The 27,723-nt window shown below is 43.3% G+C and overlaps 1 protein-coding gene across 20 annotated transcripts in view; it reads left to right on the forward strand.

Annotated features, from left to right (window-relative positions):
* SLC36A1 (solute carrier family 36 member 1) overlaps positions 1-27,723 on the forward strand; it is a 326,176-nt gene that overhangs the window by 43,059 nt on the left and 255,394 nt on the right. For all 20 annotated transcript variants that reach the window (XM_081495962.1, XM_081495958.1, XM_081495963.1 and 17 more), the window contains 3 exons: positions 354-452; positions 14,129-14,295; positions 17,818-17,987. In XM_081495962.1, coding sequence (XP_081352088.1) covers positions 354-452; positions 14,129-14,295; positions 17,818-17,987 — 436 coding nt within the window. The remainder of the gene's footprint in view (positions 1-353; positions 453-14,128; positions 14,296-17,817; positions 17,988-27,723) is intronic.

The raw sequence follows: 27,723 nt of genomic DNA on the forward strand, positions 1-27,723 counted from the left end.
TAGGCTTGCTGTTGCTTACCATTCAAAGGCTTTGCTCAATTTTCTTCATATTTTAATCATCTTTTCCTTGTCAGATTATATTTCTGGGGATGGGATCACCTAGTGAAAGAATGTGATTCTTTTTGTATAGTCTCTAACATTTGAGTTTCCCCAAAGCAAGTAGACTTTTCTTGGCTTGAAGGAAAAAATAGAAAGGCTACACACAACCCCAAATTATCTCTCAGGTGTCACAGTGTCATACTTTTTCCCTTAAGAGAATCTTAGATTTAGGAAAAGTTTGATCTGTCTGATGCTGGGGTTGAAATCATGAATCTCTGTATAGCCTTTGCTCTATTTTGTTTTCTCTCTTTCAGAATATCCCAGACCCCAGCCACCTCCCCTTGGTGGCTTCCTGGAAGACCTACCCTCTGTTCTTTGGCACGGCCATTTTTGCATTTGAAGGCATTGGGATGGTAAGAAATACATCGTGATTCTCTGGTGCCCTCAGTGTCCTTGAGGTCCGTTTTAAGGAATGCTGAGGAAATGCTCCTTGAAATTATCTTTAAGGTTTATTGGCCGTTTAGTGAACAGCATTTCAGAGACTCCACTGAAGTTTCCTAGCTCCAGTTTTTGTTTCCCTTCAAGCCCCTCTATTGCACCCTTATCTCCTATGTGTGCAGTAAGCAGTGGTGGGTAACAATTTAGAATTCAGGGTCTAGAACTGGACCAATTTGGGGTTAGGTTCAACTCTGCCAAAGAATACCTATGTGACCTTGTGCAAGGTCTTGCCTTCTTGGATTCTTCATTGTATGCTTCTGAAAAGGGAGCCTAGTGTTAATAGTTTTTAGGAGTAAGTGAGACATGTCTAAAGTACTTCACATAATCCCTGACATGTGAGCATTCAATAATTTTCATTTTCATTAATAATAATATTGATATCATCATTAAATCAATAAACATATGAGTGAATTCTCTGCCCTGGAACTTTGTTGAGCTGTATTTTCCATGTGTAAACCAATAGCCTTCACTCTTAGCTCAGCTCCTCCATCATTTCTGCAATTTTACCAGTTTCTCCTAAAGAGAGGAATCTGGGTGGGTGTACCTAATTAGATTTTTGCTTGTGTTTTTCATAATAAAGGTCCAGATTTCTTTTCTGAAGAAAGCGATTAGCCTAGGGCTTAGGAAATGGAAAAACAGTTCTCCTTTCAAGGAGTATCTTTTTGTCCCTATTTGATTGCTCTATCACGTTACACACTTTTTTAAAATTAATTTTCATTGGAGCTTGACAGTGTTGTGTTAATTTCTGCCAAACAGCAAAATGAATCAGCTGTACGTATACATATACCCTCCCATTTGGACTTCCTTCTCATTCAGGTGCACTGTCTAGGTTTTCTTTAAAGTGTATAAGATGAGCATCCTTATACACTTGTAAGAAAACCTCAGAGGTGGACATTTTTTGTCACAATTTGAGGAATTGCCCTGGGGGTGTCAATAGAACGTGTTTAATAAGACTCTTAACACCATGGGAGAGACTTTTTGAGTGATCATGTGTATGTGACTGTCCTGAGGTTTTAAACCTTCCCTGGTGCTTGCTTTGGGGCTTCTCATTGCCCAAGAAGAACATCTCACCTTGATTCACAAACATTTATGGTTTCCCTGCTGCTCAGGCAGAGGCCTGAAGGGGACCATATTACAGCAGGATAAAAAGCTCCCAAGCACTCATATCTGGAAAGAAGAGGCTGAGTGAATGTGGAAAGATGCCCGGGGACCTTGGGTTCCTAAGGAACATTGTGCTGAATTTATCAGCTCTCCCTAACAGCACAGGGCAGAAGTTGTTCTTTGCTTCATTTCATCAGCAGGGGCTCAGATAGAGAGTCATTCTGTTACCGTCAGTTCAGTTCAGTTTAGTCGCTCAGTCGTGTCTGACTCTTTGAGACCCCATGAGCTGCAGCATGCCAGGCCTCCCTGTCCAACACCAACTCCCGGAACCCACCCAAACTCATGTCCATTGAGTCGGTGATGCCATCCAACCATCTCAACCTCTGTCGTCCCCTTCTCCTCCTGCCCTCAATCTTACCCAGCATCAGGGTCTTTTCAAATGAGTCAGCTCTTCGCATCAGGTGGCCAAAGTATTGGAGTTTCAGCTTCAGCATCAGACCTTCCAATGAACACCCAGGACCGATCTCCTTTAGGATGGACTGGTTGGACCTCTTTGCAGTCCAAGGGACTCTCAAGTCTTCTTCAACACCACAGTTCAAAAGCATCAATTCTTCGGTGCTCAGCTTTCTTTATAGTCCAACCCTCACATCCATACATGACTACTGGAAAAACCATAGCCTTGACTAGACAGACCTTTGTCGGCAAAGTAATGTCTCTGCTTTTCAATATGCTGTCTAGGTTGGTTATAACTTTCCTTCCAAGGAGTAAGCGTCTTTTAATTTCATGGCTGCAGTCACCATCTGCAGTGATTTTGGAGTTGAGAAAAATAAAGTCTGTCATTGTTTCCACTGTTTCCCCATCTATTTCCCATGAAGTGATGGGACCAGATGCCATGATCTTAGTTTTCTGAATGTTGAGCTTTAAGCCAACTTTTTCACTCTCCTCTTTCACTTCCATCAAGAGGCTCTTTAGTTCTTCTTCGCTTTCTGCCATAAGGGTGGTGTCATCTGCATATCTGAGATTATCGATATTTCTCTTGGCAATCTTGATTCCAGCTTGTGCTTCCTCCAGCCCAGCGTTTCTCATGATGTACTCTGCATATAAGTTAAATAAGCAGGGTGACAGTATACAGCCTTGATGTGCTCCTTTTCCTATTTAGAACCAGTCTGTTGTTCCATGTCCAGTTCTAACTGTTGCTTCCTGACCTGCATACAGGTTTTTCAAGAGGCAGGTCAGATGGTCTGGTATTCCCATCTCTTTCAGAATTTTCCACAGTTTATTGTGATCCACACAGTCAAAGGCTTTGTCATAGTCAATAAAGCAGAAATAGACGTTTTTCTGGAACTCTCTTGCTTTTTCAATGATCCAGTGGATGTTGGCAATTTGATCTGTGGTTCCTCTGCCCTTTCTAAAACCAGCTTGAACATCTGGAAGTTTACGATTCATGTATTGCTGAAGCCTGGCTTGGAGAATTTTGAGCTTGACTTTACTAGCGTGTGAGATGAGTGCAATTGTGTGGTAGTTTAAGCATTCTTTGGCATTTCCTTTCTTTGGGATGTGAATGAAAACTGACCTTTTCCAGTCCTGTGGCCACTGCTGAGTTTTCCAAATTTGCTGGCATATTGAGTGCAGCACTTTCACAGCGTCATCTCTCAGGATTTGAAATAGCTCAACTGGAATTCCATCACCTCCACTAGCTTTGTCTGTAGTGATGCTTCCTAAGGCCCACTTGACTTCCCATTCCAAGATGTCTGGCTCTAGGTGAGTGATCACACCATCGTGATTAACTGGGTCATGAAGATATTTTTTGTACAGTTCTTCTGTGTATTCTTGCCATCTCTTCTTAATATCTTCTGCTTCTGTTAGGTCCATACCATTTCTGTCCTTTATTGAGCCCATCTTTGCATGAAATGTTCCCTTGGTATCTCTAATTTTCTTGAAGAGATCTCTAGTCTTTCCCATTCTATTGGTTTCCTCTATTTCTTTGCATTGATCACTGAGGAAGGCTTTCTTATCTCTCCTCACTATTCTTTGGAACTGTGCATTCAAATGGGTATATCTTTCCTTTTCTCCTTTGCTTTTCACTTCTCTTGTTTTCACAGCTATTTGTAAGGCCTCCTCAGACAGCCATTTTGCTTTTTTGCAATTCTTTTTCTTGGGGATGGTCTTGATCACTGCCTCCTGTACTCTGTCACGAACCTCTGTCCATAGTTCATCAGGCACTCTGTCTATCAGATCTAGTCCCTTAAATCTATTTGTCACTTCCACTGTATAATCATAAGGGATTTGATTTGGGTCATACCTGAATGGTTTAGTGGTTTTTCCCCACTTTCTTCAATTTAATTCTGAATTTGGCAATAAGGAGTTCATGATCTGAGCCACAGTCAGCTCCAGGTCTTGTTTTTGCTGATTGTATAGAGCTTCTCCATCTTTGACTGCAAAGAATATAATCAATCTGATTTTGGGGTTGGCCATATGGTGACGTCCATGTGTAGAGTCTTCTCTTGTGTTGTTGGAAGAGGGTGTTTGCTATGACCAGTGCATTCTCTTGGCAAAACTCTATTAGCCTTTGCCCTGCTTCATTCTGTACTCCAAGGCCAAATTTGCCTGTTACTCCAGGTGTTTCCTGACTTCCTACTTTTGCATTCCAGTCCCCTATAATGAAAAGGACATCTTTTTTGGGTGTTAGTTCTAAAAGGTCTTGTAGGTCTTCATAGAACCGTTCAACTACAGCTTCTTCAGCGTTACTGGTTGGGGCATAGACTTGGATTACCGTAATATTGAATGGTTTGCCTTGGAAATGAACAGAGATCATTCTGTCTTTTTGAGATTGCATCCAAGTAATGCATTTCGGACTCTTGTTGGCTATGATGGCTACTCCATACCGTCATTATCTGTTAATTCAAGATTTGTCCGTGTATTTTCTTTTAAAATAGAGATACGGCTGTTTTGACTCTTAGGCCGGATCTGAGGGTTGTTGGGTGTGACCAGAAAAAGCTCTGGGCTCATTGAGCTTTCCTGTGCTCTCCGTGTTTCTGCACCCCTAGTCCAGACTGGCTGTCCTGGAGGCGACGGGCTTCTTGCCCTCTGGCTCCCAAGACCCCCCATAGAAAGAAACCCAAGGAGAGCTTAGAAACTGTTTCTTGTTGGATTGTGGATCAACTGAATCTTGAGCCCCTTGATCTGGTGTGGGGGATGCTGAAAGTCGGTTGTTGATGCAGAGCTGTGATGTATCCCGTAGCTGTGGGCCAACAGCAGGCTCATGGTGTCTGCTGTCTGTTGGTGTGTCTGGCTCAGACGTGCTCTGTCTGGTGGCCAGAGGCCTTTGTGGAAAATGGGCATAATGACAAGATCAAAGACAGGGAGAGGGGCCAGTTAGATGTTGCCCTAAGTTGCTTTTCCTGCAACAGCCCAGCCAGGTGCGGTTTGATAGCAGATCCTGAAGATTGTCATAGTCACATTTGGTCTTTCCCCATTCCCTGTATGAACCATTCTTTATAAAATGCCTTTCATAACAGTATGGAGGTTCCTCAAAAAACTAAAAATAGAGTTGCCATGTGATCTAATAGTCCCAGTTGTGGGTTGTACATGTCATATATACCCAGACAAAACCATAATTTGAAAAAAAATACATGCACCCTTATGTTGTGAATTCCCTGCTGTGAATAGCAGCACTATTCACAATAGCCAAGACATGGAAGCAACCTAAGTGTCCATCAGCTGACGAGTGGATAATGAATACACACATACATAAACACACACAGGGATATTACTCAGCCATTAAGAAGAATGAAATAATGCCATTTGCAGCACCATGGATGCAACTAGAAATTATGATACTAGGTGAAGTAAGTCGGAAAGATACTTATATACGGAATCTAAAATGAACATATCTACGAAACAAAAACAGACTCACAAATAAAGCAGACTCACAAATAGAACAGACTTGTGCTTACCGGGGGTGGATAGGTGGGGGGTGGGGGAAATGGGGAGCTTGGAATTAGCAGATGCAAATTATTATGTGTAGGATGGATAAACAACAAGGTCCTACTGTATAGCACAGGGAAGTATATCCTGTGATAAACCATAATGGAAAAGAATGTGAAAAGGAATATGTATATGTATAACTGAGTCACATCACTGTTCAGCAGAAGTTAAACACAACACTGTAAATCAACCATACTTCAATAAAATTTTTTTATTTTTTATTTTTTATTTTTTTTATACATTTATTTATTTTAGTTGGGGGCTAATTACTTTACAATATTTAATAGTTTTTGCCATACATTGACATGAATCAGCCATGGGTTTACATGTGTTCCCCTTCCTGGACCCCCCACCCACCTCCCTCCCCATCCCATCCCTCTGGGTCATCCCATTGCCCCGGCCCTGAGCCCTTGTCTCATACATCGAACATGGAATGGTGTTCTGTTTCACATATGATAATATACATGTTTCAATGCTATTCTCCCAGAACGTCCCACCCTCACCTTCTCCCTCAGAGTCCATAAAATTGTTCTATGCATCTGTGTCTCTTATTCTGTCTCGCATATAGGGTTATCGTTACCATCTTTCAAATTCCATATATATGCATTAGTATACTGTATTGTTGTTTTTCTTTCTGGCTTACTTCACTCTGTGTAATGGGCTCCAGTTTCATCCATCTCAGTAGAACCGATTCAAATGTATTTTTTTTAATGGCTGAGTAATATTCCATTGTGTATATGTACCACAGCTTCCTTATCCATTCGTCTGCTGATGGACATCTAGGTTGCTTCCATGTCCTGGCTATTGTAAACAGTGCTGCGATGAACATTGGGGTACACGCGTCTCTTTCAATTCTGGTTTCCTCGGTGTATATGCCCAGCAATGGGATTGCTGGGTCATATGGCAGTTCTATTCCCAGTCTTTTAAGGAATCTCCACACTGTTCTCCATAGTGGCTGTACTAGTTTGCATTCCCACCAACAGTGTAAGAGGGTTCCCTTTTCTCCACACCCTCTCCAGCATTTATTGCTTGGAGACTTTTGGATAGCAGCCATTCTGACTGGTGTGAAATGATACCTCATTGTGGTTTTGATTTGCATTTCTCTAATAATGAGTGATGTTGAGCATCTTTTCATGTGTTTGTTAGCCATCTGTATGTCTTCTTTGGAGAAATGTCTGTTTAGTTCTTTGGCCCATTTTTTGATTGGGTCGTTTATTTTTCTGGAATTCAGCTGCAGAAGTTGCTTGTATATTTTTGAGATTAATTGTTTGTCTGTTGCTTCGTTTGCTATTATTTTCTCCCATTCTGAAGGCTGTCTTTTCACCTTGCTTATAGTTTCCTTTGTTGTGCAAAAGCTTTTAATTTTAATTAGGTCCCATTTGTTTATTTTTGCTTTTATTTCCAATATTCTGGGAGGTGGGTCATGGAGGATCTTGCTGTGATTTATGTCGGAGAGTGTTTTGCCTATGTTTTCCTCTAGGAGTTTTATAGTTTCTGGTCTTACGTTTAGATCTTTAATCCATTTTGAGTTTATTTTTGTGTACGGTGTTAGGAAGTGTTCTAGTTTCATTCTTTTACAAGTGGTTGACCAGTTTTCCCAGCACCACTTGTTAAAGAGATTGTCTTTTCTCCATTGTATATTCTTGCCTCCTTTGTCGAAGATAAGGTGTCCATAGGTGCGTGGGTTTATCTCTGGGCTTTCTATTTTGTTCCATTGATCTATATTTCTATCTTTGTGCCAGTACCATACTGTCTTGATGACTGTGGCTTTGTAGTAGAGCCTGAAGTCAGGCAGGTTGATTCCTCCAGTTCCATTCTTCTTCCTCAAGATTGCTTTGGCTATTCAAGGTTTCTTATATTTCCATACAAATTGTGAGATGATTTGTTCTAGTTCTGTGAAAAATACCATTGGTAGCTTGATAGGGATTGCATTGAATCTATAGATTGCTTTGGGTAGTATACTCATTTTCACTATATTAATTCTTCCAATCCATGAACACGGTATATTTCTCCATCTGTTTGTGTCCTCTTTGATTTCTTTCATCAGTGTTTTATAGTTTTCTGTATATAAGTCTTTTGTTTCTTTAGGTAGATATATTCCTAAGTATTTTATTCTTTTTGTTGCAATGGTGAATGGTATTGTTTCCTTAATTTCTCTTTCTGTTTTCTCATTATTGGAGTATAGGAATGCAAGGGATTTCTGTGTGTTAATTTTATATCCTGCAACTTTACTATATTCATTGATTAACTCTAGTAATTTTCTAGTAGAGTCTTTAGGGTTTTCTATGTAGAGGATCATGTCATCTGCAAACAGTGAGAGTTTTACTTCTTCTTTTCCTATCTGTATTCCTTTTATTTCTTTTTCAGCTCTGATTGCTGTGGCCAAAACTTCCAAAACTATGTTGAATAGTAGTGGTGAAAGTGGGCATCCTTGCCTTGTTCCTGACTTTAGGGGAAATGCTTTCAATTTTTCACCATTGAGGATAATGTTTGCTGTGGGTTTGTCATATATAGCTTTTATTATGTTGAGATATGTTCCTTCTATTCCTGCTTTCTGGAGGGTTTTTATCATAAATGGATGCTGAATTTTGTCAAAGGCTTTTTCTGCATCTATTGAGATAACCATATGGTTTTTTTCTTTCAATTTGTTAATGTGGTGTATTACATTGATTGATTTGCGGATGTTAAAAAAACCTTGCATTCCTGGGATAAAGCCCACTTGGTCATGATGTATGATCTTTTTAATATGATGTTGGATTCTGTTTGCTAGAATTTTATTAAGGATTTTTGCATCTATGTTCATCAGTGATATTGGCCTGTAGTTTTCCTTTTTTGTGACATCTTTGTCTGGTTTTGGAATTAGGGTGATGGTGGCCTCATAGAATGAGTTTGGAAGTTTCCCATCTTCTGCAATTTTCTGGAAGAGTTTGAGTAGGATAGGTGTCAGCTCTTCTCTAAATTTTTGGTAGAATTCCACTGTGAAGCCGTCTGGTCCTGGGCTTTTGTTTGCTGGAAGATTTCTGATTACAGTTTCGATTTCCATGCTTGTGATGGGTCTGTTAAGATCTTCTATTTCTTCCTGGTTCAGTTTTGGAAAGTTATACTTTTCTAAGAATTTGTCCATTTCTTCCAAGTTGTCCATTTTATTGGCATATAGCTGTTGGTAGTAGTCTCTTATGATCCTTTGTATTTCTGTGGAGTCTGTTGTGATCTCTCCATTTTCATTTCTAATTTTGTTGATCTGATTCTTCTCCCTTTGTTTCTTGATGAGTCTGGCTAATGGCTTGTCAATTTTGTTTATCTTCTCGAAAAACCAGCTTTTAGTTTTGTTGATTTTTGCTATGGTCTCTTTTGTTTCTTTTGCATTTATTTCTGCCCTAATTTTTAAGATTTCTTTCCTTCTACTGACCCTGGGGTTTTTCATTTCTTCCTTCTCTAGTTGCTTTAGGTGTAGAGTTAGTTGATTTATTTGATTTTTTTCTTGTTTCTTGAGGTACGCCTGTATTGCTATGAATCTTCCCCTTAGTATTGCTTTTACAGTGTCCCATAGGTTTTGGGTTGTTGTGTTTTCATTTTCATTCGTTTCTATGCATAATTTGATTTCTTTTTTGATTTCTTCTGTGATTTGTTGGTTATTCAGAAGCGTGTTGTTTAGCCTCTATATGTTGGAATTTTTAATAGTTTTTTTCCTGTAATTGAGGTCTAATCTTACTGCATTGTGGTCAGAGAAGATGGCTGGGATGATTTCAATTTTTTTGAATTTACCAAGGCTAGATTTATGGCCCAGGATGTGATCTATCCTGGAGAAAGTTCCATGTGCACTTGAGAAAAAGGTAAAATTGATTGTTTTGGGGTGGAAAGTCCTGTAAATATCAATTAAATCTAATTTGTCTATTGTATCATTTAAAGTTTGTGTTTCCTTGTTAATTTTCTGTTTAGTTGATCTATCCATATGCGTGAGTGGAGTATTAAAGTCTCCCACTATTATTGTGTTATTGTTAATTTCCCCTTTCATACTTGTTAGTATTTGCCTTATATATTGTAGTGCTCCTATGTTGGGTGCATATATATTTATGATTGTTACGTCTTCTTCTTGGATTGATCCTTTGATCTTTATGTAGTGTCCTTCTTTGTCCCTTTTCACATCCTTTATTTTAAAGTCTATTTTATCTGAAATGAGTATTGTGACTCCTGCTTTCTTTTGGTCTCCGTTTGCATGAAATGTGTTTTTCCATCCCTTCACTTTCAGCCTGTGTGTGTCCCTAGTTTTGAGGTGGGTCTCTTGTAGACAGCATATATAGGGGTCTTGTTTTTGTATCCATTCAGCAAGCCTTTGTCTTTTGGTTGGGGCATTCAACCCATTTACATTTAAGGTAATTATTGATAAGTATGATCCCGTTGCCATTTACTTTGTTGTTTTGAGTTTGTGTTGAAACATCCTTTCTGTGTTTCCTGTTTAGAGAAGATCCTTTAGCATTTGTTGGAGAGCTGGTTTGGTGGTGCTGAATTCCCTCAGCTCTTGCTTGTCTGTAAAGCTTTTGAATTCTCCTTCATATCTGAATGAGATCCTTGCTGGGTACAGTAATCTGGGTTGTAGATTATTCTCTTTCATTACTTTAAGTATGTCCTGCCATTCCCTTCTAGCCTGAAGGGTTTCTATTGAAAGATCAGCTGTTATCCTTATGGGGATCCCCTTGTGTGTTATTTGTTGTTTTTCCCTTGCTGCTTTTAATATTTGTTCTTTGTGTTTGATCTTTGTTAATTTGATTAATATGTGTCTTGGGGTGTTTTGCCTTGGGTTTATCCTGTTTGGAACTTTCTGGGTTTCTTGGACTTCTGTGACTATTTCTTTCCTCATTTTAGGGAAATTTTCAACTATTATCTCCTTGAGTATTTTTTCATGGCCTTTCCTTTTATCTTCTTCTTCTGGGACTCCTATGATTCGAATGTTGGGGCGTTTCATATTGTCCCAGAGGTCCCGTAGGTTTTCCTCATTTCTTTTGATTCTTTTTTCTTTTTTCCTCTCTGCTTCGTTTATTTCCATCATTCTATCTTCTACCTCACTTATCCTATCTTCTGCCTCCGATATTCTACTGTTGGTTCCCTCCAGAGTGTCTTTTATCTCCTTTATTTCATTATTCATTCTATATTGACTCCTTTTTATTTCTTCTAAGTCCTTGATAAACATTTCTTGCATCTTCTCAATCTTTGTCTCCAGGCTATTTATCTGTAACTCCATTTTGCTTTCAAGATTTTGGATCATTTTTATTATCATTATTCTAAATTCTTTTTCAGATAGATTCCCTATCTCCTCCTCTTTTGTTTGGCTTTGTGGGCATTTCTCATTTTCCTTTACTTGCTGAGTATTTCTCTGCCTTTTCATCTTGTTTAGATTGCTGTGTTAGGCGAGGCCCTTCTGTATTCTGGTAGTATGAAGTTCCTCTTTATTGTGGAGGTTCCTCACTGCGGTTGGGGTTGGACAGGTGGCTTGTCAAGGCTTCCTGGTTGGGGGAGCTTGTGTCGGTGTTCTGGTGGGTGGAGCTGGATTTCTGCTCTCTAGAGTGCAATGGAGTGACCAGTATTAATTTTTGAGATGTCTATGGATTTGGTGTGCCTCTGGGCAGCCTGTATATTGATGCTCAGGGCTATGTTCCTGCGTTGCTGGAGAATTTGCGTGGTATGTCTTGCTCTGGAACTTATTGGCTCTTGGGTGGAGCTTGGTTTCAGTGTATATATGGAGGCTATTGGATGGTCTCTTATTAATTAATGTTTCCCCTGGCTTTCAGTCTTATTCTTGCAGTAGCCTCAAGACTTCTCCTTCCATACAGCCTCAATAATAAAACTTTTAGGTTAATGGTGAAAAGATTCTCCACAGTGAGGGATACCCAGAAAGGTACACTGAGTTACATGGAGAGATGAGGTGGGGGGGGGCGGTTTGAGGTGACCAGGAGGGGAAGAGGGGAATTCAAATGTGGAGAGAGCAATCTAGCCAGTAAGCACTTCCCTCTGTGCTTTCCACAGTTTGGAACCCTCAGAGTGGTTCACAGAGATACATAGAGAGGGGGGAGGAAGGTAATAGAGGTGAGCATGAGTAGAAAGGGAGGAATCAAGAGGGGAGAGAGAGATCTGGGCAGTATCCTGTTCCTGAAGTGTTCTCCGGTACCCAGAACACCCTCAGAGATTCACAGAATTGGGTTGAGAAGAGAAGGAGGAGGGTGGGAGATAGAGGTTCCCTGGGGGAGAAGAAAGAGCATCAATAGGGGGAGAGAGTAATCAGGCCAGTGATCACACTCCTGAGTAAAAATGGGTCCTAAAGATTGGGTTCTTAAATGTACAAAATTGATATCAAATATGTAAAACAAAGATTAAAAATCTAGAGTAGAGGTTAGACTCGTATAAAACTTACAATATAAAAAAAAAGAAAAAAAGGAAACAGTGTAAAAAGAAAAAAAAACAGTAAAATAGTAAAAAAAGAAACAGGAAAAAAAAATTAAAAAAAGAAAACACAAAAGGTATAAGATATATGTATGTAGTTTGCTTCAAAAATAGGGTTTTTTTTTTTTTGCAAGTTAATAGTGGGTTATGAAAATGAAAGTTAAAGGTGTAATAGAGGACTTGAAGAAAAAGGAAAGAAGAGAAAAAAAAATTTTTTTAATTTAAAAAAAAAAAATAATAGTAAAAAAATATATATCCCGGACTTTCTCTGGAGCTGTTGTGAGCAGTGTGGGATCTGCTCAGTTTCAGATAGATCCTTATTCCTGCTTATACTTTTCAAGATCTATAGGTCCTTTTCAATGCAGTCGGTATTAACTACAGGGATTTTAATCTGTTGGCCTGTCCCTTCCAAAGCGCTTCCCTCTGTTTATTTGGCTTCTGTTTGGAGATCTCTTCAGTATCTAATTTCTGCCCTGCAACAAAGCGGTGGAGGTGATCTCTTTAGGTTCGCTTGTTCAATCGTGCTGTGGGGAGGAAGGAACACTGCAAATCTGGCGTGTGTGTGGTGAGCTCGCAGTGTCTCGGCCGCACTGGATTCGCCCCCGCTCACGGCGTGTGTGCTTTCCCCATCTACCCTGCTCAGGCTTCAGGTTACTCGGCCGGGGAGCGGGCCCTGAGCTGCGTGCACTTCCCAGGTCTAAGCCGCTCAGGTTCAGGCTCCCGGTTACTCCACAAAGGCGCAGACTCGGTTTCGCCCGCGGCTTGTGCCGTTCCCGGTCGGAGCTGCTCAGGCGGCCAGGAGTTTGGCGAGCGCACTCTCCCCTGTTGGGGCTGTGCGGCTTATCACCTCCCTGGTCCCCGCCTCGGTTTACGGGCGCGCCTGGCTCCGGTGTGCTTTGTGTCGGTTCTGGGGAGCTGGTCTCTGGCTGCGACCCTCCCGGCGGCTGTCGACCCTCCGGGATCTCAGGCAGTCTTTGCTTAGAAACTGGGAGCCTGTTTGCAGTTTGGTAGGGGGTGCCCTCTCTGGAGCCGAGTTTGCCCCTTTCCGGCTCTGGCGGGCCCCGCCTGCCCGCTGTGTCCGGCGGGGGATGGGGCGGTCCGCAGCCGGCTAGCTCTCCTCTGGTATCGCTCAGTCCTTTGTTCTGTGAGCGGGCCGGCAGTGCCTTAGAGTTGGGCTTTTCGCGGGATAGTTCTCTCTCTCTGGCAATAAAATTTTTAAAAACTTTTTCATAATAAAATTTTAAGTATTAAAAAACTGCAAATAAGAGGCCTTTCCTTGGCTTTAGCAAATGTTAAAGAAAATCCTCTGCTGTGCGGGAGGAGGCTGCAGGGTCAGTGGCTTGAAATAAGAGTCTGAAAACTGGGTTTTGTTTTACATCTCCACAAACTTCAGCCTCCACGGTCCTCTATTAAGTCATGCCACCCCTAGCACCTCGGTTTCTCTAAGTTGGAGGTTTCACTTGTCACTGCTAGTGCCCACCCATTTTGAGGTAAGGAAACAGTTTCTGGGAACTGGAGTGGCAGTTTTCCTTGACCTGCATTCTTGGGACAGGTTAGCAGAGCCATGATCTCAGTTGAGGTACAGTTGGCCTGGGCCACCGCTGGGTCTCTTCCTCATCATGCTGAGTGGGCATGATGCCAGAGGGCCTGTTGGGTGCTGTGCACCTGCATTCAGGGTGCAAAAAGCACTCCCAACCTGCAGGAGGCAGAGAGCCAACCTGCAACAGGAGTCCTGGCTTCTGGAACTGCCCACCATACCTCTTGGGACTTCCTGCTTAGACAGCAGGCTCCAAAGCTCCTCCAGCTCGGCAAGTGTTGTTGTTGTTCACTTGCTAAGTCGTGTCTAGCTCTTTGTGACCCCATGGACTGCAGCATCCCTGTCCTTCACCATCTCCCCGAGTTTGCAAGCATAATGTCTGATGAACAGCTTACATTTGTCTGTCTAGTAAAAAACAGATGTGCTTTGGGGAAATTCTGGGGAAAAAGAGGTTACATTTTTCTGAGAATACTACTTGATTATTATTGTTGACCATTAATGGTGCTTTCTTATCTCTCACTATTCTCCTAGGTTCTGCCCCTTGAAAACAAAATGAAGGATCCTAAGAAATTTTCGCTCATCCTCTATGTGGGAATGACTATCGTCACTGCCCTCTACGTCAGCCTGGGGATTCTGGGTTACCTGCAATTTGGAGCTAACATCCAAGGCAGCATAACCCTCAACCTGCCCAACTGTTGGTATGTAGGGGAGGAGGGAATCCTAGGAGCACTGGTTTTTTTTAAAAAAATCAATGAGGGTCATAATGTGTATTTTTCCTCCTTCTTATCTCTTAAATCAGCCCACTTCACTTTAGCCACTTCTTGCCCCAGTCCCCAGACCAGCACCATCCCTCCTTGGCTGCCCATCAAGCCTTTTTGGCTGGTCTGCCTGCCTGAGTCTGACTCTCTCTCAGATCTGTTCTTCTCCTGTTTCCTGTGGGAACCATCTAACCCTCAGTCCAGTCATTCAGTCCTCTGTTGAGAGGGCACAGAAACTTCCCTTAGTTCTTAACGATGAAGAGGAAACCCTTAGATGCAGTGAGGGCCACTCAGGTTCTAGCTCCACCCCCATCTAGCTCCTTCTCAGTGAAGAGGCCTTATACTGGGAGTCACTCTGTTTGAGAAATTCTCTAATGTCTCACCAACTGAAATGTCAAGTCTCGGTCAGTAGCCCTCCTCTCTTCTGCTGCGGGGTCCCATGAGGATCCTGTCTTAATTCTTATTCCATTGTGTTGTAGTTGTCTGTTTACCTGTGCTGTGCTCTCCCTACATTGTAAGCTTCATTCATTTTACCCCAGCCCCCTGGCACAATGCCTGGCATACAGTCAAAACCAAGTGAAAAACTTTTGAATGAAAAGGGAGGACTTAGTGCTGAGACTGTGAGGCATTTATGAATGAGAAGAGCTTACCAGGAAGCCACTGGAGCACAGAGGATAGAGGTGATCTGCCATGTCCCAGCTCTCTATAGCCTTGGACAGGTCACAGCTTCCCACTGCCTCAGTTTCCCCTTCTGGGAACTAAGACTAGTCATTTGTGTCAGGATTGTCATGCAGGTCAAATAACATGCTTGAGCTTGGTACTGCTGTACTGGCACTATGGAGAAGTAGGATGGTGCTGAGCTTTATACTCTGGATGAGTCATTCTGATGGAGACAGATGCCTCATGGATTGATTGATCCACTGACTGATGGTGCCACTTCTCCCAGGAGATCTGAGCCCAGAAGGGTCAAGCGTCCAGTCCACTGACCTCGAACCACTCCAGATACGCAGGAAGGAGGAGGGCAAACCTGCCTGGTCCCCGCTTCCGCTGTGCCTGTCCCAACACTGTTGCTTGCTCCACATGCAGGTGCGGGTGGGGCTCTCACCGTGGCCTAGGAACCCTTCTGTATCTCGTTTTCCCTAAGTCATGATCGCTGTATCGCAGAGAAACACCAAGACACACTGAAATCCTTCCTGAAAAGGTAAATGTCAGAGGGTGTGTCCTAAGCAGCAGTTCTTTTTGGAAGATTAAAATTTCATTGCAGACAGCAGCCGTGAGCAGATGCTGTAAAGCCTGTCGAATGCCCTAGGGATCAGAATAACCTTTCAGGTTGGCCTGGTTTGAGAGGTCTGATGGGTGAGGCATTGTACAAGGGCAGACTGAGGAAACTGAGAAAAATATTTTTTCAGTAGGATCAGTGTTTAATACTGATCACCCTGATCAGCAGACAAGTGGTAACCCTGAAGTGGGCTGTTTTCTCCCAAAAGTCTTTCTCTTTCCCTCTAATGCCTGCTTTTCAATTTCCAAATATTCATACCCTTTCAAAAGAGAAGAGTCATGTAGTAGCTCAGCATAACTGAAGATAAATGGATCAGGAGCAGCAGAAGCAGCCGACATAATCTGAAGCCATAGGCGAGCATCTGTCTTCTTTCCTCTGATGTTTCCATCCCAGCTCCCCTAATCTTTCTGCCTTCGTTCGGGTATGATTTATTTGGCTGTCCCAGCGGGTGGCTATCCTGAATCTAGACTTCCCAGAACTCCAGAAGGCTTTGGGGCTGCACTGAGTTTAATTATAGAGCTTCTAGCTGGTTTTTTCCCAAAGGGTTTTTGATTATGTGTTCTTGGAGCAAAAGACCTTTTGTCAATCTCAGTCTCTCCCAGGATGTTCTCCTGCTTATAGCATTAGAACATCTTCTAGGTATTAAGTTCAACCACAGAGAAAGTCAGTGCACACCATGAACAGTATAATCGCTTTTTTAAAAAAGTCTTTATTGAATTTTTACAATATTGCATCTGTTTTATGTTTTGGTTTTTTGGCCCTGAGGCATGTGGGATCTTAGCTCCCCAACCAGGGATTGAACCCACATCCTCTGCACTAGAAGGCGAAGTCTTAACCTCTGGACCACCAGGAAAGTCACTATAATCACCACTTTTAAATAGATTTCCAGCAAGGGAGGGAGGCCCCAGTTTCTTGCTGGTAATGCATGAGGGTCTTCTTTGAAGTGGAACTTTGCTTGGGGGTAGGGTGGCCTTCTCTTTAATGGGCGTGTCAAATCTGAATACTTACTGATCAGACCTTTTTTCTACTCTTCACTATCCTAGGTCTGGGATAAGATAGATGTATCCCGCGGTAGGTTAGCAGTCTCTCTGAGAAGCCTCCCATGAAGCAGTGGTAGGATAGTTGCCAGCCCTAGTGGGATGGAAAGATGGCTTTTGTTCCTGCCTGTTCATTCTGTGTGGTCACCATCTGATTCTAAGGAGCACCAAGTTGGATGGGAAGGATATGAACAGGCTTGTTGTGTTTGAATTGTATTTTTTTCCTGCTGTTTACTCCTTTTTTTTCTTGCTTTTTAACAATGTTTTTTTTTTTTTAATTTTTACAATGTCATGTTGGCCTCTTTTTTTTTCCCTAAAGGCTATATGCCCGTAGAAAAGATTCCAAATGTTGAAAGGGCGTACAGAAAATATTAGGTTTCCACTTGCCTCTTCAGGACCCCTGTTTTATAACTTTCCATTTTGGAGGTGACCGTATTACCAGTTTCTTATGTTTCCTCCTCAAGATACTTGGCATATTTAGGAATGTCACATGTATGTGTGTCTGAAAGGGAGTGTTTTTCTTTTTTCCTTTTTTAGACAGTGGGTACTGTACTGTCAACACTGTTCTGCTTCCTGCTTTTTTTCACTTCACTGTACGTCATGGAGTATCAGCACCGGCGTTCTTTCTCCTGCTTTTTAACACTTCTGTGGGAATGCTAGTTTTCCCAGGTGGCACTAGTGGTAAAGAATCCACCTGCCAATCCAGGAGATGCAAGTGACATGGTTTGGATCCCTGAGTCGGGAAGATGCTCTGGAGTAGAAAATGACAACCCACTCCAGTTTCTTGCCTGGAAAATTCCATGGGCAGAGGAACCTGGCAGGCTACAATCCATGGGGTCACAAAGAGACACACCTGAGCACATCGGGGTGCCTTGATTTACCAATTCCCTAACGATTAACTTTGGAGCTCTTTTTAATCTTTCAGACTTAGAGCTGCAGTGACATATTTTTCCTGTAAGTTTATGTGTGCATGTACAAGTATATGCACAGGATAATCCCTAGACCTGAAATTGCTCATCCAAAGGAGACATGCATTTGTAACTTGGAGAGATATGGCCAAATTGCCACAGGGCCATTTTGCACTCTCGCTGCTGGGTGTGTGAGTGTGCACAGCTGGCTCTGAGTGTGTCTCGACTCTCTCTGCAGGCTGTACCAGTCAGTTAAGCTGCTCTACTCCATCGGCATCTTCTTCACCTACGCTCTCCAGTTCTATGTCCCGGCTGAGATCATCATCCCCTTCTTTGTGGCCCGCGGGCCTGAGCATTGCGAACTGGTGATAGATCTCTCCGTGCGCACCATGATGGTCTGTCTGACGTGTGAGTAGAAGACAAGATCATTACCTTGTCTGTTTTCTCCCCAGAGGGTGCCCAGTCCCCAGGGCTTTTGTGAGAGAGGGCTTGTGTCGTAGCCAGTGTTGTGTGAGCAGGGAACTTGGGGCGCTGTCTCAGCATCAGAGTTGAGGCTTGTCTGTGGAGGGACTGAACTGATTATAGACATGCTCTAAAGGATACAGGAATGAGAATGGTGGTTTCTTTATAGAGACAGCCTAAGATGTAATGGCAGTGGTCATGATGCTTACTAAATGGGTGCAATTATTATTCTGTATGAAATATGACAAAAGTTTAAAAGAGATCCATTTAGCACACATGCGTAAAGAGTACCGTAAGTTCTTTGAGAGCAGGTATATGTTTGTCTGTTTCAAATAATCATGTTTCCAGTGTGACAGTCTATTCCTTGGATTGCATTTTGAGACTGCTTGATACTATTCTAGATACTTTTGGATGGTGGTCTCACTAAGATCTGTTTCGTAGAAAATTTCTGTTGAACCCTAGGTGTCTGCTTTATCACTTTGTGTTTAATTCCTCTCTTCTGACCACATACCCGGGAGTGTGAGCTGAGAGACGAGATAGCGCCTTATTTGTTCTTGGTTAAAACTGGTATAATTCAAAAATAAATTATTTTTTTGAAGCTCCTGTGAAGTTGATAAAATAATTCTTGAATAAATTGGTCTGTAATATCTAATTTAAATTTTAAGAGATTCGCAGTTTCTTTCCAAACTGAAATGCTTGAATCATAGATGTCTCTTTTTGGCCGTGGTTCGTTTTGTTTTTTTTTTTTAACTGTTACTCTTTTGGGAAAAGAGACATCTTTGCTTACCCTATTGGAACTTTCCTTAAAGTATGCAGTCCAAGCCTCTGTCTTTGGAGTAAAGCTGGTCTGTATTTCTTTTAATAGGTTTTTTAAAGTTATTTTTTAATTGGAGGAAAGTTGTTTTACAACGTAGTGTTGATTTCTGCTTGCAACAACACAAATCAACCATAACTATATATATATATATCCCTTCCCTTTTGAGCCTCCCTACCCTCCCCCCACCCTATCTCTCTAGGTCATCACAGAATGCCAGGCTGGGCTCCCTGTGTTATATAGCAACTTCTCACCAGCTATTTTACACATGATGGTGTGTATATGTCAATGCTGCTTTCTCCTTTCATGCCACTCTCTCCCTCCCCAACTGTGTCCACAAGTCTGTTCTCTACTTCTGCATCTCCACTCCTTTCCTGCAGACAGGCTCATCAGTACCATCTTTCTAGATTCCATGTATATGTGTTAATATACGATATTTGTTCATTGGACCAGAATGGAGTGTTTTGGGGATGAATGATGTGATAGTCGTCTAACGTGCGTTCATAGTCTGGAAAGTTTGAAATGACTTCATTGGTTGACTGTTAGCAAGAGCAGGGTAAGCAAGAGGCTGTCATCTTTTCCTTCCACCCAAGTAGATGTGGGGAGCAGACTGGCATCCATCCCAAGATGGCCCTCCCCCAGCCACCTACAGGTACCTTCCTGATGTTACTTCTAGGGCAGTGGGTGGAAGCTCAGTGTCCCAGGTGTGCATGAAAGGAACTCACTGGAGCTGAGGAACTGAAGACCTTCTGATTTAATCTTGGGCAGTTCTGCTGAGGCGTTCTTGTAGGGTGGACCTGGGTATCAGAGTGCACACCTTGGTTTCACCAGCCCCAGAGAGCTGATGGCAACCAGAAATCTGACTTCTCGTATTCTTCATTGGACAGCCCTTTGCGCTGTCTCCTTAGACCAGCCTGGGAAACAGCCCACTGCCTGCATGCCACTGCTGCCCCAAAGCGATTGAAAGGAAGGAATGTGCAGGGTACAGCTTTGATTTTCCAGTAAAGTACCTGGATGTGTGATAAGATCAGAGGCTTGTACTCTCCTAGATTTTACTGTTGTCTCTTGCCGGCAACCCTGGAGGCTTTGATCAAGCATGTATGTTTCCTCTACAGAGGAATTAGATCTGAGTGTTGAGGAGACAGCACCCATGTGCACGGTGTTCATAATGTCAACTCTAAGGCCCTGATTCTTGAATCCAAGGGGTACTAGAAGAAAGGAGAGGGATAGCTCGAATAATGGGCTTTGTTTCAGAGTGGTTCCTATAAAGAAAGTAGGGCTGTCTGTGTACATGTGTTGTCCCTGCTGGAAGAGCTGGGACACTGAGCTGGCCCTGGCTCCTCTCACCGCCCCATTTTCTTCTCAAGCTTGGCTCAGCCTTCAGTAGCATATGTCTCGCTTCCTGCCAGGTTCCTCTCCGCTGCACCCCGCAGGAGCCAGCAGTCCTGACTCACAGACCTCATGCTATCCTTAGATGCCTCTCAGTTTTCACTTTGCTTTTCCTGGCTCTGTCTGTGGGTCTCACCTCCCTTCTGCAGTGTGACGCTCAGAGGATTCGAGCTGCTTTTGATCTTCAAGCGCATTGGGTTGTTTTCCCCTTCTCCTGTGATCTCTTGTGACTTGACCTTGCATTGTCATCCTATTAAAGAGCGCAACCCCTTCATCTCTGAGTGCTCAGCCTCTCTTGCCTTCCCTGGAGACCTTGAAGTTATTGTGGGATTCGGGATCGGCATTTTACTGTAGCACCAACTTAATTGCATTTATCTGAGTTCATTTTGTTTTTGTATCTCTATAACTTCAGATCCTTTGGCCGAAGGTTAATTGGTGTATGATTTTAGATCTTTGATGTAACTGATTGTTTTCATTTACACCCATAAATTTTAATGGCAGCTGGTTTTATTGCTATTGGGGCTATTTTCTTGTTTTCTCCCCAACTTTCTCTCCACCTCCTCACCCTCCATCCCCAAGGGAAGCAGGAAAATCTGGTTCAGCCTCATTTTTTTTTTTTCCACTTAGAATTCAACTTTCTCACCACTCTTCCCCATCTGCCAAAGATGACCATGTCTACTTTTTTTGATGCTTTATTTCACACTTTTGGAGACGAAAGAGAGGAAAAATATGCATGTCAGAGACTGGTGCTCATTTTGTTACAATTTCATATGGGACAGTAGTTTCTTCCAGCCCATATGTTTGGCCATGCAGACCTAGCAGATCACCTTATGTCCAGACCTTGTGTAGAAGGAGAGGCTGGGAGAGGCTGCTCCACCTGAAAGAGGCCGGAGATGTACAAAGAGTAGTTTCTTTGGATTCCTTGAGGCGCTAACCTGTCCTCCAGTGATTTGAACTGATTTACTGTGGCATTTGCCACATAACACATTTTATTTCAGTTAGGTATGAGAATGTCATAAACCTGTTCCTGAAGACAGAATAACAGTATAAGCATCTCAGTTAAGAGCTGTATCACAGCCTAGAATATAAAGCAGTCCAAGCAGCCAGACTCTTTAGAGAATGAAGCTTCCAGGTCCAAACAAAGTGGCTTTCTCCACCCCTTTTGGCCTCCCACATATCTCGGTCTTGCAGCTACAAAGAAAGAGAGCAGCAGCCCTAACTGTGCTCTGAGCCCCCATCCCCACCGCGGGGACGGTCATGAGGCCTCAGTTTCTTCATCTGTAAGATGTGAAAGGGATCCCCTCACTTCATGTCTAAAACTCTGATTCTGCACTAGTAGTTTGAGCTTGATTTTAAATTTCTACCAAAATATTGCTCCAAAAAAAGTTAATGTAATAAAAGCATTTGAAGATTGTCTAGATCTAGAGTAAGTGAAAAAGAAATTCTCAATATCCCAGTGACTTAAAATAATTTTTTTGCATTTTATCTTCTGTGTTAATCCTCATGGGTGCTTTTTATAAATTATTTCAGTCCTCATATACATGTAACTTTGTCTTTGGCATTCTGTTTAAAATTGTCTCATGACTATACATATCCTTTGTAAATATTTTTTATGACCACATGATACTCCATTTTATTGGTAGATCATGTTTACTAAACTACTCCTTTAACGCTGGACATGTAGGTTGTTTCCCTTGTTTTTGTATTATTTTTAAAATTTATACTCCCACTAAATGAAATTATACATTCTGTCCAAGACTGTTGTTAATTTTAAAGACAGATTTCTAGCCGTTTGAGAGTCACACAGGTGAGCTTCACCTACACTGATGGTAATAATCAGCAGTAAGCACTTCTGGACACAGGAGCTCTAAGTGTCCAAGGGCTTTCTGTTAGTGTGTTTGTCTGTTAAGTGCTTTCTCTGCTCTTGTGTGTAGGTCAACTCTTTCTGTTGTGGTCTAAAACCACAGGCTCAGAATTCCAGTCAGTTCCTTCTCTGAACATGGCCGTTGGCCTCCTGCCGCTTCAGCAGTTAAAAGATCACATTTTCAGTGTCTCTTAACCCAAAGGGAAGATGTTTTGCAATACCATTGGAGCCCTCTTGACTAATCATGTCATCTGCTCGTCCTCAGGGCCAACAGCTAAGCTGTTCATGTCATAGCTAGTGCTGCAGGGGGCTGGGGAACTGCCAGTGGGGAGTGTGCTATCTTTGACCCTCTTTGTATGAAATGCTCTTTCTGTGGGGGAGTAGGGAGAGGGTTCCTGGAGGAGGGCATGGCAACCCACTCCAGTAATCTTGCCTGGAGAATTCCCATTGACAGAGAAGTCTGGCAGGCTACAGTCCTTGGGGTTGCAAAGAGTCAGACACAACTGAGCAACTAAGCACAGCACAGCACAGGGAGAGGGTGTTCCCAGTTGGCTGCTTCCTAAGGTATCTGCTGCTAAGCTGCTAAGTCACTTCAGTCGTGTCCGACTCTGTGCGACTCCAAAGATGGCAGCCCACCAGGCTCCGCCGTCCCTGGGATTCTCCAGGCAAGAATACTGGAGTGGGTTGCCATTTCCTTCTCCAGTGCATGAAAGGGAAAAGTGAAAGTGAAGTCGCTCAGTCGTGTCCGACTCTTAGCGACCCCATGGACTGTAGCCCACCAGACTCCTCTATCCATGGGATTTTCCAGGCAAGAGTACTAGAGTGGGGTGTCATTGCCTTCTCCGTTGGTCATGTTAGCTTACCACAAACTCATTAAATCCATCTTCCCCTGAAACATCTTCCTCCTCCTGTACAGTGGACAGTTCCATCCAGGGTTACAGTTTGAACATCACTGTTGATTACTTCTCTCCCCTCTTCTAGCCAGCATCCAATCCATTCCCCGGCCTTTTCAACTCCATTTTCTAAGTATCTCTCAAATACATCCATCTACTTCTCCCACAGGCACCTCCACTACCTTAGTCCAGGGTGACCACCATTTCTCACAGGAATTATTGCCAACAACCATGTAACTAGTCTGCTTCCCATCTATCTCCCAACAGGCTAGAGCCAAAGTGAACTCCTGCTGAAATACAAATCCTATCTATTTGACCTCCCATTTTAAATCCAGCAAAGATTTCCTTATTACCTTCAAGATGAAGTCCACAATCCTTCATATGAGATACCAATTTATTTCTTCAGTCCCACCACTCCCATTCTCTACAGGTCTTTGCACATACTTTCTTTTGGTTTTTAAATCCTCTGCCCATCCATCCCATCCCCCCATCTAACTCCCACCTTATCTACCTTCTTGGATTTCTCTTTCTTAAGGGCTTTAACTCATGGAGTAAAGACATTCCGTGTTAGAAGAGGTTTTAGTTGCTCCCATATCTTTCCTGAGTACCTGATTCCCATCTTTGGAATTAGCGAAATCTAGTTTGCCTGGACAGGGAAGCCTGGCTTGCTGCAGTCCATGCTGTCGCAAAGAGTTGGACATGACCGAGCAACTGACCTGAACTGAATTTGCGTGGTGTTTGGTAAACAGAGGCCTTGGTTATTAGGCCCTCCGTTTGGGTCCCTCTCCCTTCCTCCTCCCCCAGCGTATTAACTAATGGGAAGTTCATTCTTTCTGCGTTCTCCCCTCATTATGTTTCTCCAGTGTAGGGCTACATTTAGGGTTCAGCTGTGCATCTGGTCCAGCTAGGACCGGAAGAGGGTCCTCCCTTTGCAGCCTGTGGTCCTGGCTTTTTAAAGTTTTGCCCTTTAAAAAACACCTCTATTAAGGACATTTGTGTTAAACATACTTATCTTGTATATCAATAGTCAAATCAAGAACAAGTTCTCAGGTTGCTATTTTAAACTCATGATGAAATGGAACATCTCCATCCAATCTGAGAAAAGATTCTGATCTCGAAAGCTTCTGTTTGCTTCTGTTTTCACTTAATTCTTGTCTGAGTGGAGCACATGTGACTTCACTTAGCTCATATCATGAAGTACCCATCTGTCCTCCAGGCTAATATGCAAGAGGAAAGGAGAGGACAGACCCTCAGCACTGGGAGGGGGGGCAGGCAGGTCTTCTGACTTGTCTCCTCCAGGGACTTATTGTCTCAGCATAAACACTTGCTTTCTCTTCAGTGGTTGGAGCATCCTGAGGACCAGGAGGAATAACTCACACTTCCTTTAATAGTACAAAACCAGAGCAACTTGGTAGTTTAGTCGCTGAGTCATGTCCGACTCTTTGTGACACCATGGACTGGAGCCCTCCAGACTTCTCTGTCCATTGAATTCTCCAGGCAAGAATACTAGAGTGGGTTGCCCTTTCCTTCTCCAGGGGATCTTCCCAACCCAGGGATTGAAACTGGGTCTCCTGCATTGCGACTGTTTCGTTACCAACTGAGCCACCAGGGAAGCCCTAGTCGGGTGTAGGGGGGCTAGAAGTTACATTTTTGGCCCAACCACGTCTTCTAAGATGGAATCCTGTCAGTCAGCTGTGCCACTCTGGAGCAGCACATGGTACTTCCCAGGGGACAGTGAATTGAGGGACATATTCCAGAACACATTGCCAAGTGACTAAATCTGCACTGTGCAGTTCCTTAAAATTTCAGAGTCAAGTGCGATGCAAGTGATCATCCAGTGTTAAAGAAGTCACCTTACTCCATGGGTAAATGAACTGAGGCTCAGAATGGGAGCTAATTCCGCACCCCAGGTCACACACAGTCTGCTCCTGAGCAGGGGCGGGCAATGCTGTTAGCTAACATTTATGAGGCCTTTGTTATGTGTGTAGTACTCCAAGTTCTTTACCTGAATGATCTCATTTGACCATCCCTATTTAGCAGTAGGGAAGATGTCTTAACTAGGTTAAGTAACTGACTGGTCAGTGGTGGATTGGAGCCTAGGTTCTGAGTCCAGACCCTTATCTGCACTCTTATACCGGCCTCTCCGAGGCTCAGATGTGATGACTGCCTCGGCTGTTTCCACCCCACTGCTCACCAGGACTGAAACATCTGGAGCCACCACTGTGTGCTTAAATGTTAGGCAGAGAGAGACCCGGACCCCAGAGAGGGCAAGTGTCTTACTCCAGGTCACACAGCAGATCAACTCTTGTTGTCTTAGGATTTCCATGATGAGAGCATCATTTTGTCATCAACCTACAAACACTTCTAGCTTTCCTCCAAAGTCAACCCTGACGGTTTGAGGGACATCATCAACTCTATTTAGAAATAGCTGAAGGCTGAAACAGACTATTTTAAACCTGCAGAGCAAGTTAAAAGCTTATACCTTTGATAGACTCTGAAGGCTTCAGAACAGTGGGGGTATTCAGAGATAATTGCCACAACGGTTGAATGTAGAAGAAAGAAAGAGGAAGGGATCGCCCTGGGGGTGTAAAACCTGGGGCCGCATGGGCAGATCTGAAACTCATTTTCCTTGTACCTCCTTTTGTTATCAGCCTTCAAAATCCTTGTCTGGAGTCCTCTGAAAAGCAGAGAGGGGTCAGGGCTGACCTGTACTGGATTTTCTACCTCATGATTGTGGTGTGTCTGGGAAAGCTAATCTGGTATCTAAACCCCTCAGTTCTTCACAGACAGGATCCTTCTGCTGATCAGCCAGATCCCCTGTTCTCCCTCCTCCTGCTCATACCGTTCTGTATTTTCTTGATCATCAGGTCTGTGATGTGACTGAATCAGGGGCTTGAGGCCCTAGTTCCAGTTCTGTCACTTTCTATCATGTAAATTCTTCAGGGCTCTCTTTCCAGGGAGACCATAATAATGTTGTGGAGGTCTGTACCCATGGAGCGGAGGCGAATTCAGCTCAGCAAGTGGTTGTTTCCCAGTGCCGTCTGCTAGACAGTAGACGTTCTGCATGATGAGAGTGCTCCAGGTCTGTGCTGTCCAGAATAGTAGCCACAAGGCACAGGTGGCAGTTGAGTCCTTGCAGTGTGGCCAGTGGGGCTGGGAGACCGAGTTCATTCAGATTTGGATAGCTAGTGACAGTGGCGTTATTGTACAGCACGGCTGCAGGGTGAGTAAATGTGAGACGGGTGACGTGGCTCTGCTCATCCCAGTTCCCTCATGCCTTCCCTCATGGAGTGGTGTTCCAGGCAAAAAAGTGAGTGTTTCTTTTAAAACCTGGCCTCTAAATGCAGCCCACTGCTTTCATCTGGTGCTCACCCAAAGAAGCAGCAATCGACTCCGATAGTCCATCTGGAGGGTATAGTCGGCTGCACAGGATTAAGACGTTCTGGCCTGTCACCACTGTGATGCCTTCCTCAGAGCAATTGGACTTCGCTTCTGCTTTATGACATGAATGTAGACCTGAAACCCTCCAGTGTGAGTCTACTGTGTCCAGTGTGAGTCTCTTATAGAGATCAGGGAGGAAATAGATGTGCCCTGGATTACTGTCTCAACGCTCAGAACTGCCGGCCGGAGCCCAGCAGCGGGGAAGACGATTCATCAAAATACATTTGATTTTTAACGATTTAACAGTGCACTTGCCATGAGCAACGAAATATACACTACCGGTGATAATATTAACTGTATTGTGTGCCTGGTGTACACCAGGCCTTTTGTTAAGTGCCTGTGTAACCTCCTTTGATCATCACGACCTCCCTGACGGGAGCTTTTATATCTTCATCTTGTCAACAAGAAATTTGGAGAGTAGAAAAGAGCCATGTGTCACTCAAGACAGAGCCAGAGTTCAAACACTAGTGCCCAATTCCAAAGCCCATAATCCTCAATAAACCTATGAAACATTGGCCTTCACCACTACCCACCCCCCAAGTGGAGAGCTGAGTTAGGGGAAGTAGTAGGGTCAGTGGGCAATGGAGTAAGTCCTCTGCTTGGATTTAAACAGCACTGTCTGACCAACTGGCCGGTGGTACAGGTGTTGGTGTGCTATGGAAAACTGTGGCGTTGCCTCATGCAGTCCTCATTTCATCTTTATCATCTGTTGCACCTTCCTCACATACACCTAGGCTAAGTGTCAGGTGTGGGAACCACTGGCTTGTCCTAACACAGGAATGCAGCCATCGTGGGGGGCTTTGCTCTTGAGGTCAGCCTGCACACAGATCTGCTTGTTTTTGCTGCATGGAAGCACTCTATGCCATGGGGCTTACATGGGATCGTTCAGAAGAAGGAGAGTCTCCCCAGCCCCACCATTTCATTTCTTGTCTTTCAAGTAGAGAGGTTTGTGTTGGAGGTACCCTCAGGGGTAAGAAGATGAGCAGTCGCTCAGAAAAGGTCTACCTCCTTTTCTGCTCTCCACTCACTATCCTTTAGTAGGACTAGATTGCCTTGGAATGTAATTTGGCTCCGTTTCCTCAGAAAGATGGAAGTCACGGACTATGACAGGAGAAGCTGGGAGATCTTGGGTCTAGTCCCAGTTCTGCCTACCTTGCAGGGATTCCTGGGTTATACCACCTCTCCAAGCATCAGTTTTCTCATCTGCACAATGAGAAATTGAGCTGGATGATGTCTTGGCTTCCTTGGAGCTCCCCCTTCTGTGAGAAGGACTTGCTAGAT

The sequence above is a fragment of the Giraffa tippelskirchi genome, chromosome 6, assembly GCF_054371585.1.
Source record: "Giraffa tippelskirchi isolate mGirTip1 chromosome 6, T2T-mGirTip1v1.2.pri, whole genome shotgun sequence".
In the NCBI taxonomy this organism is placed as follows: Eukaryota; Metazoa; Chordata; class Mammalia; order Artiodactyla; family Giraffidae; genus Giraffa; species Giraffa tippelskirchi.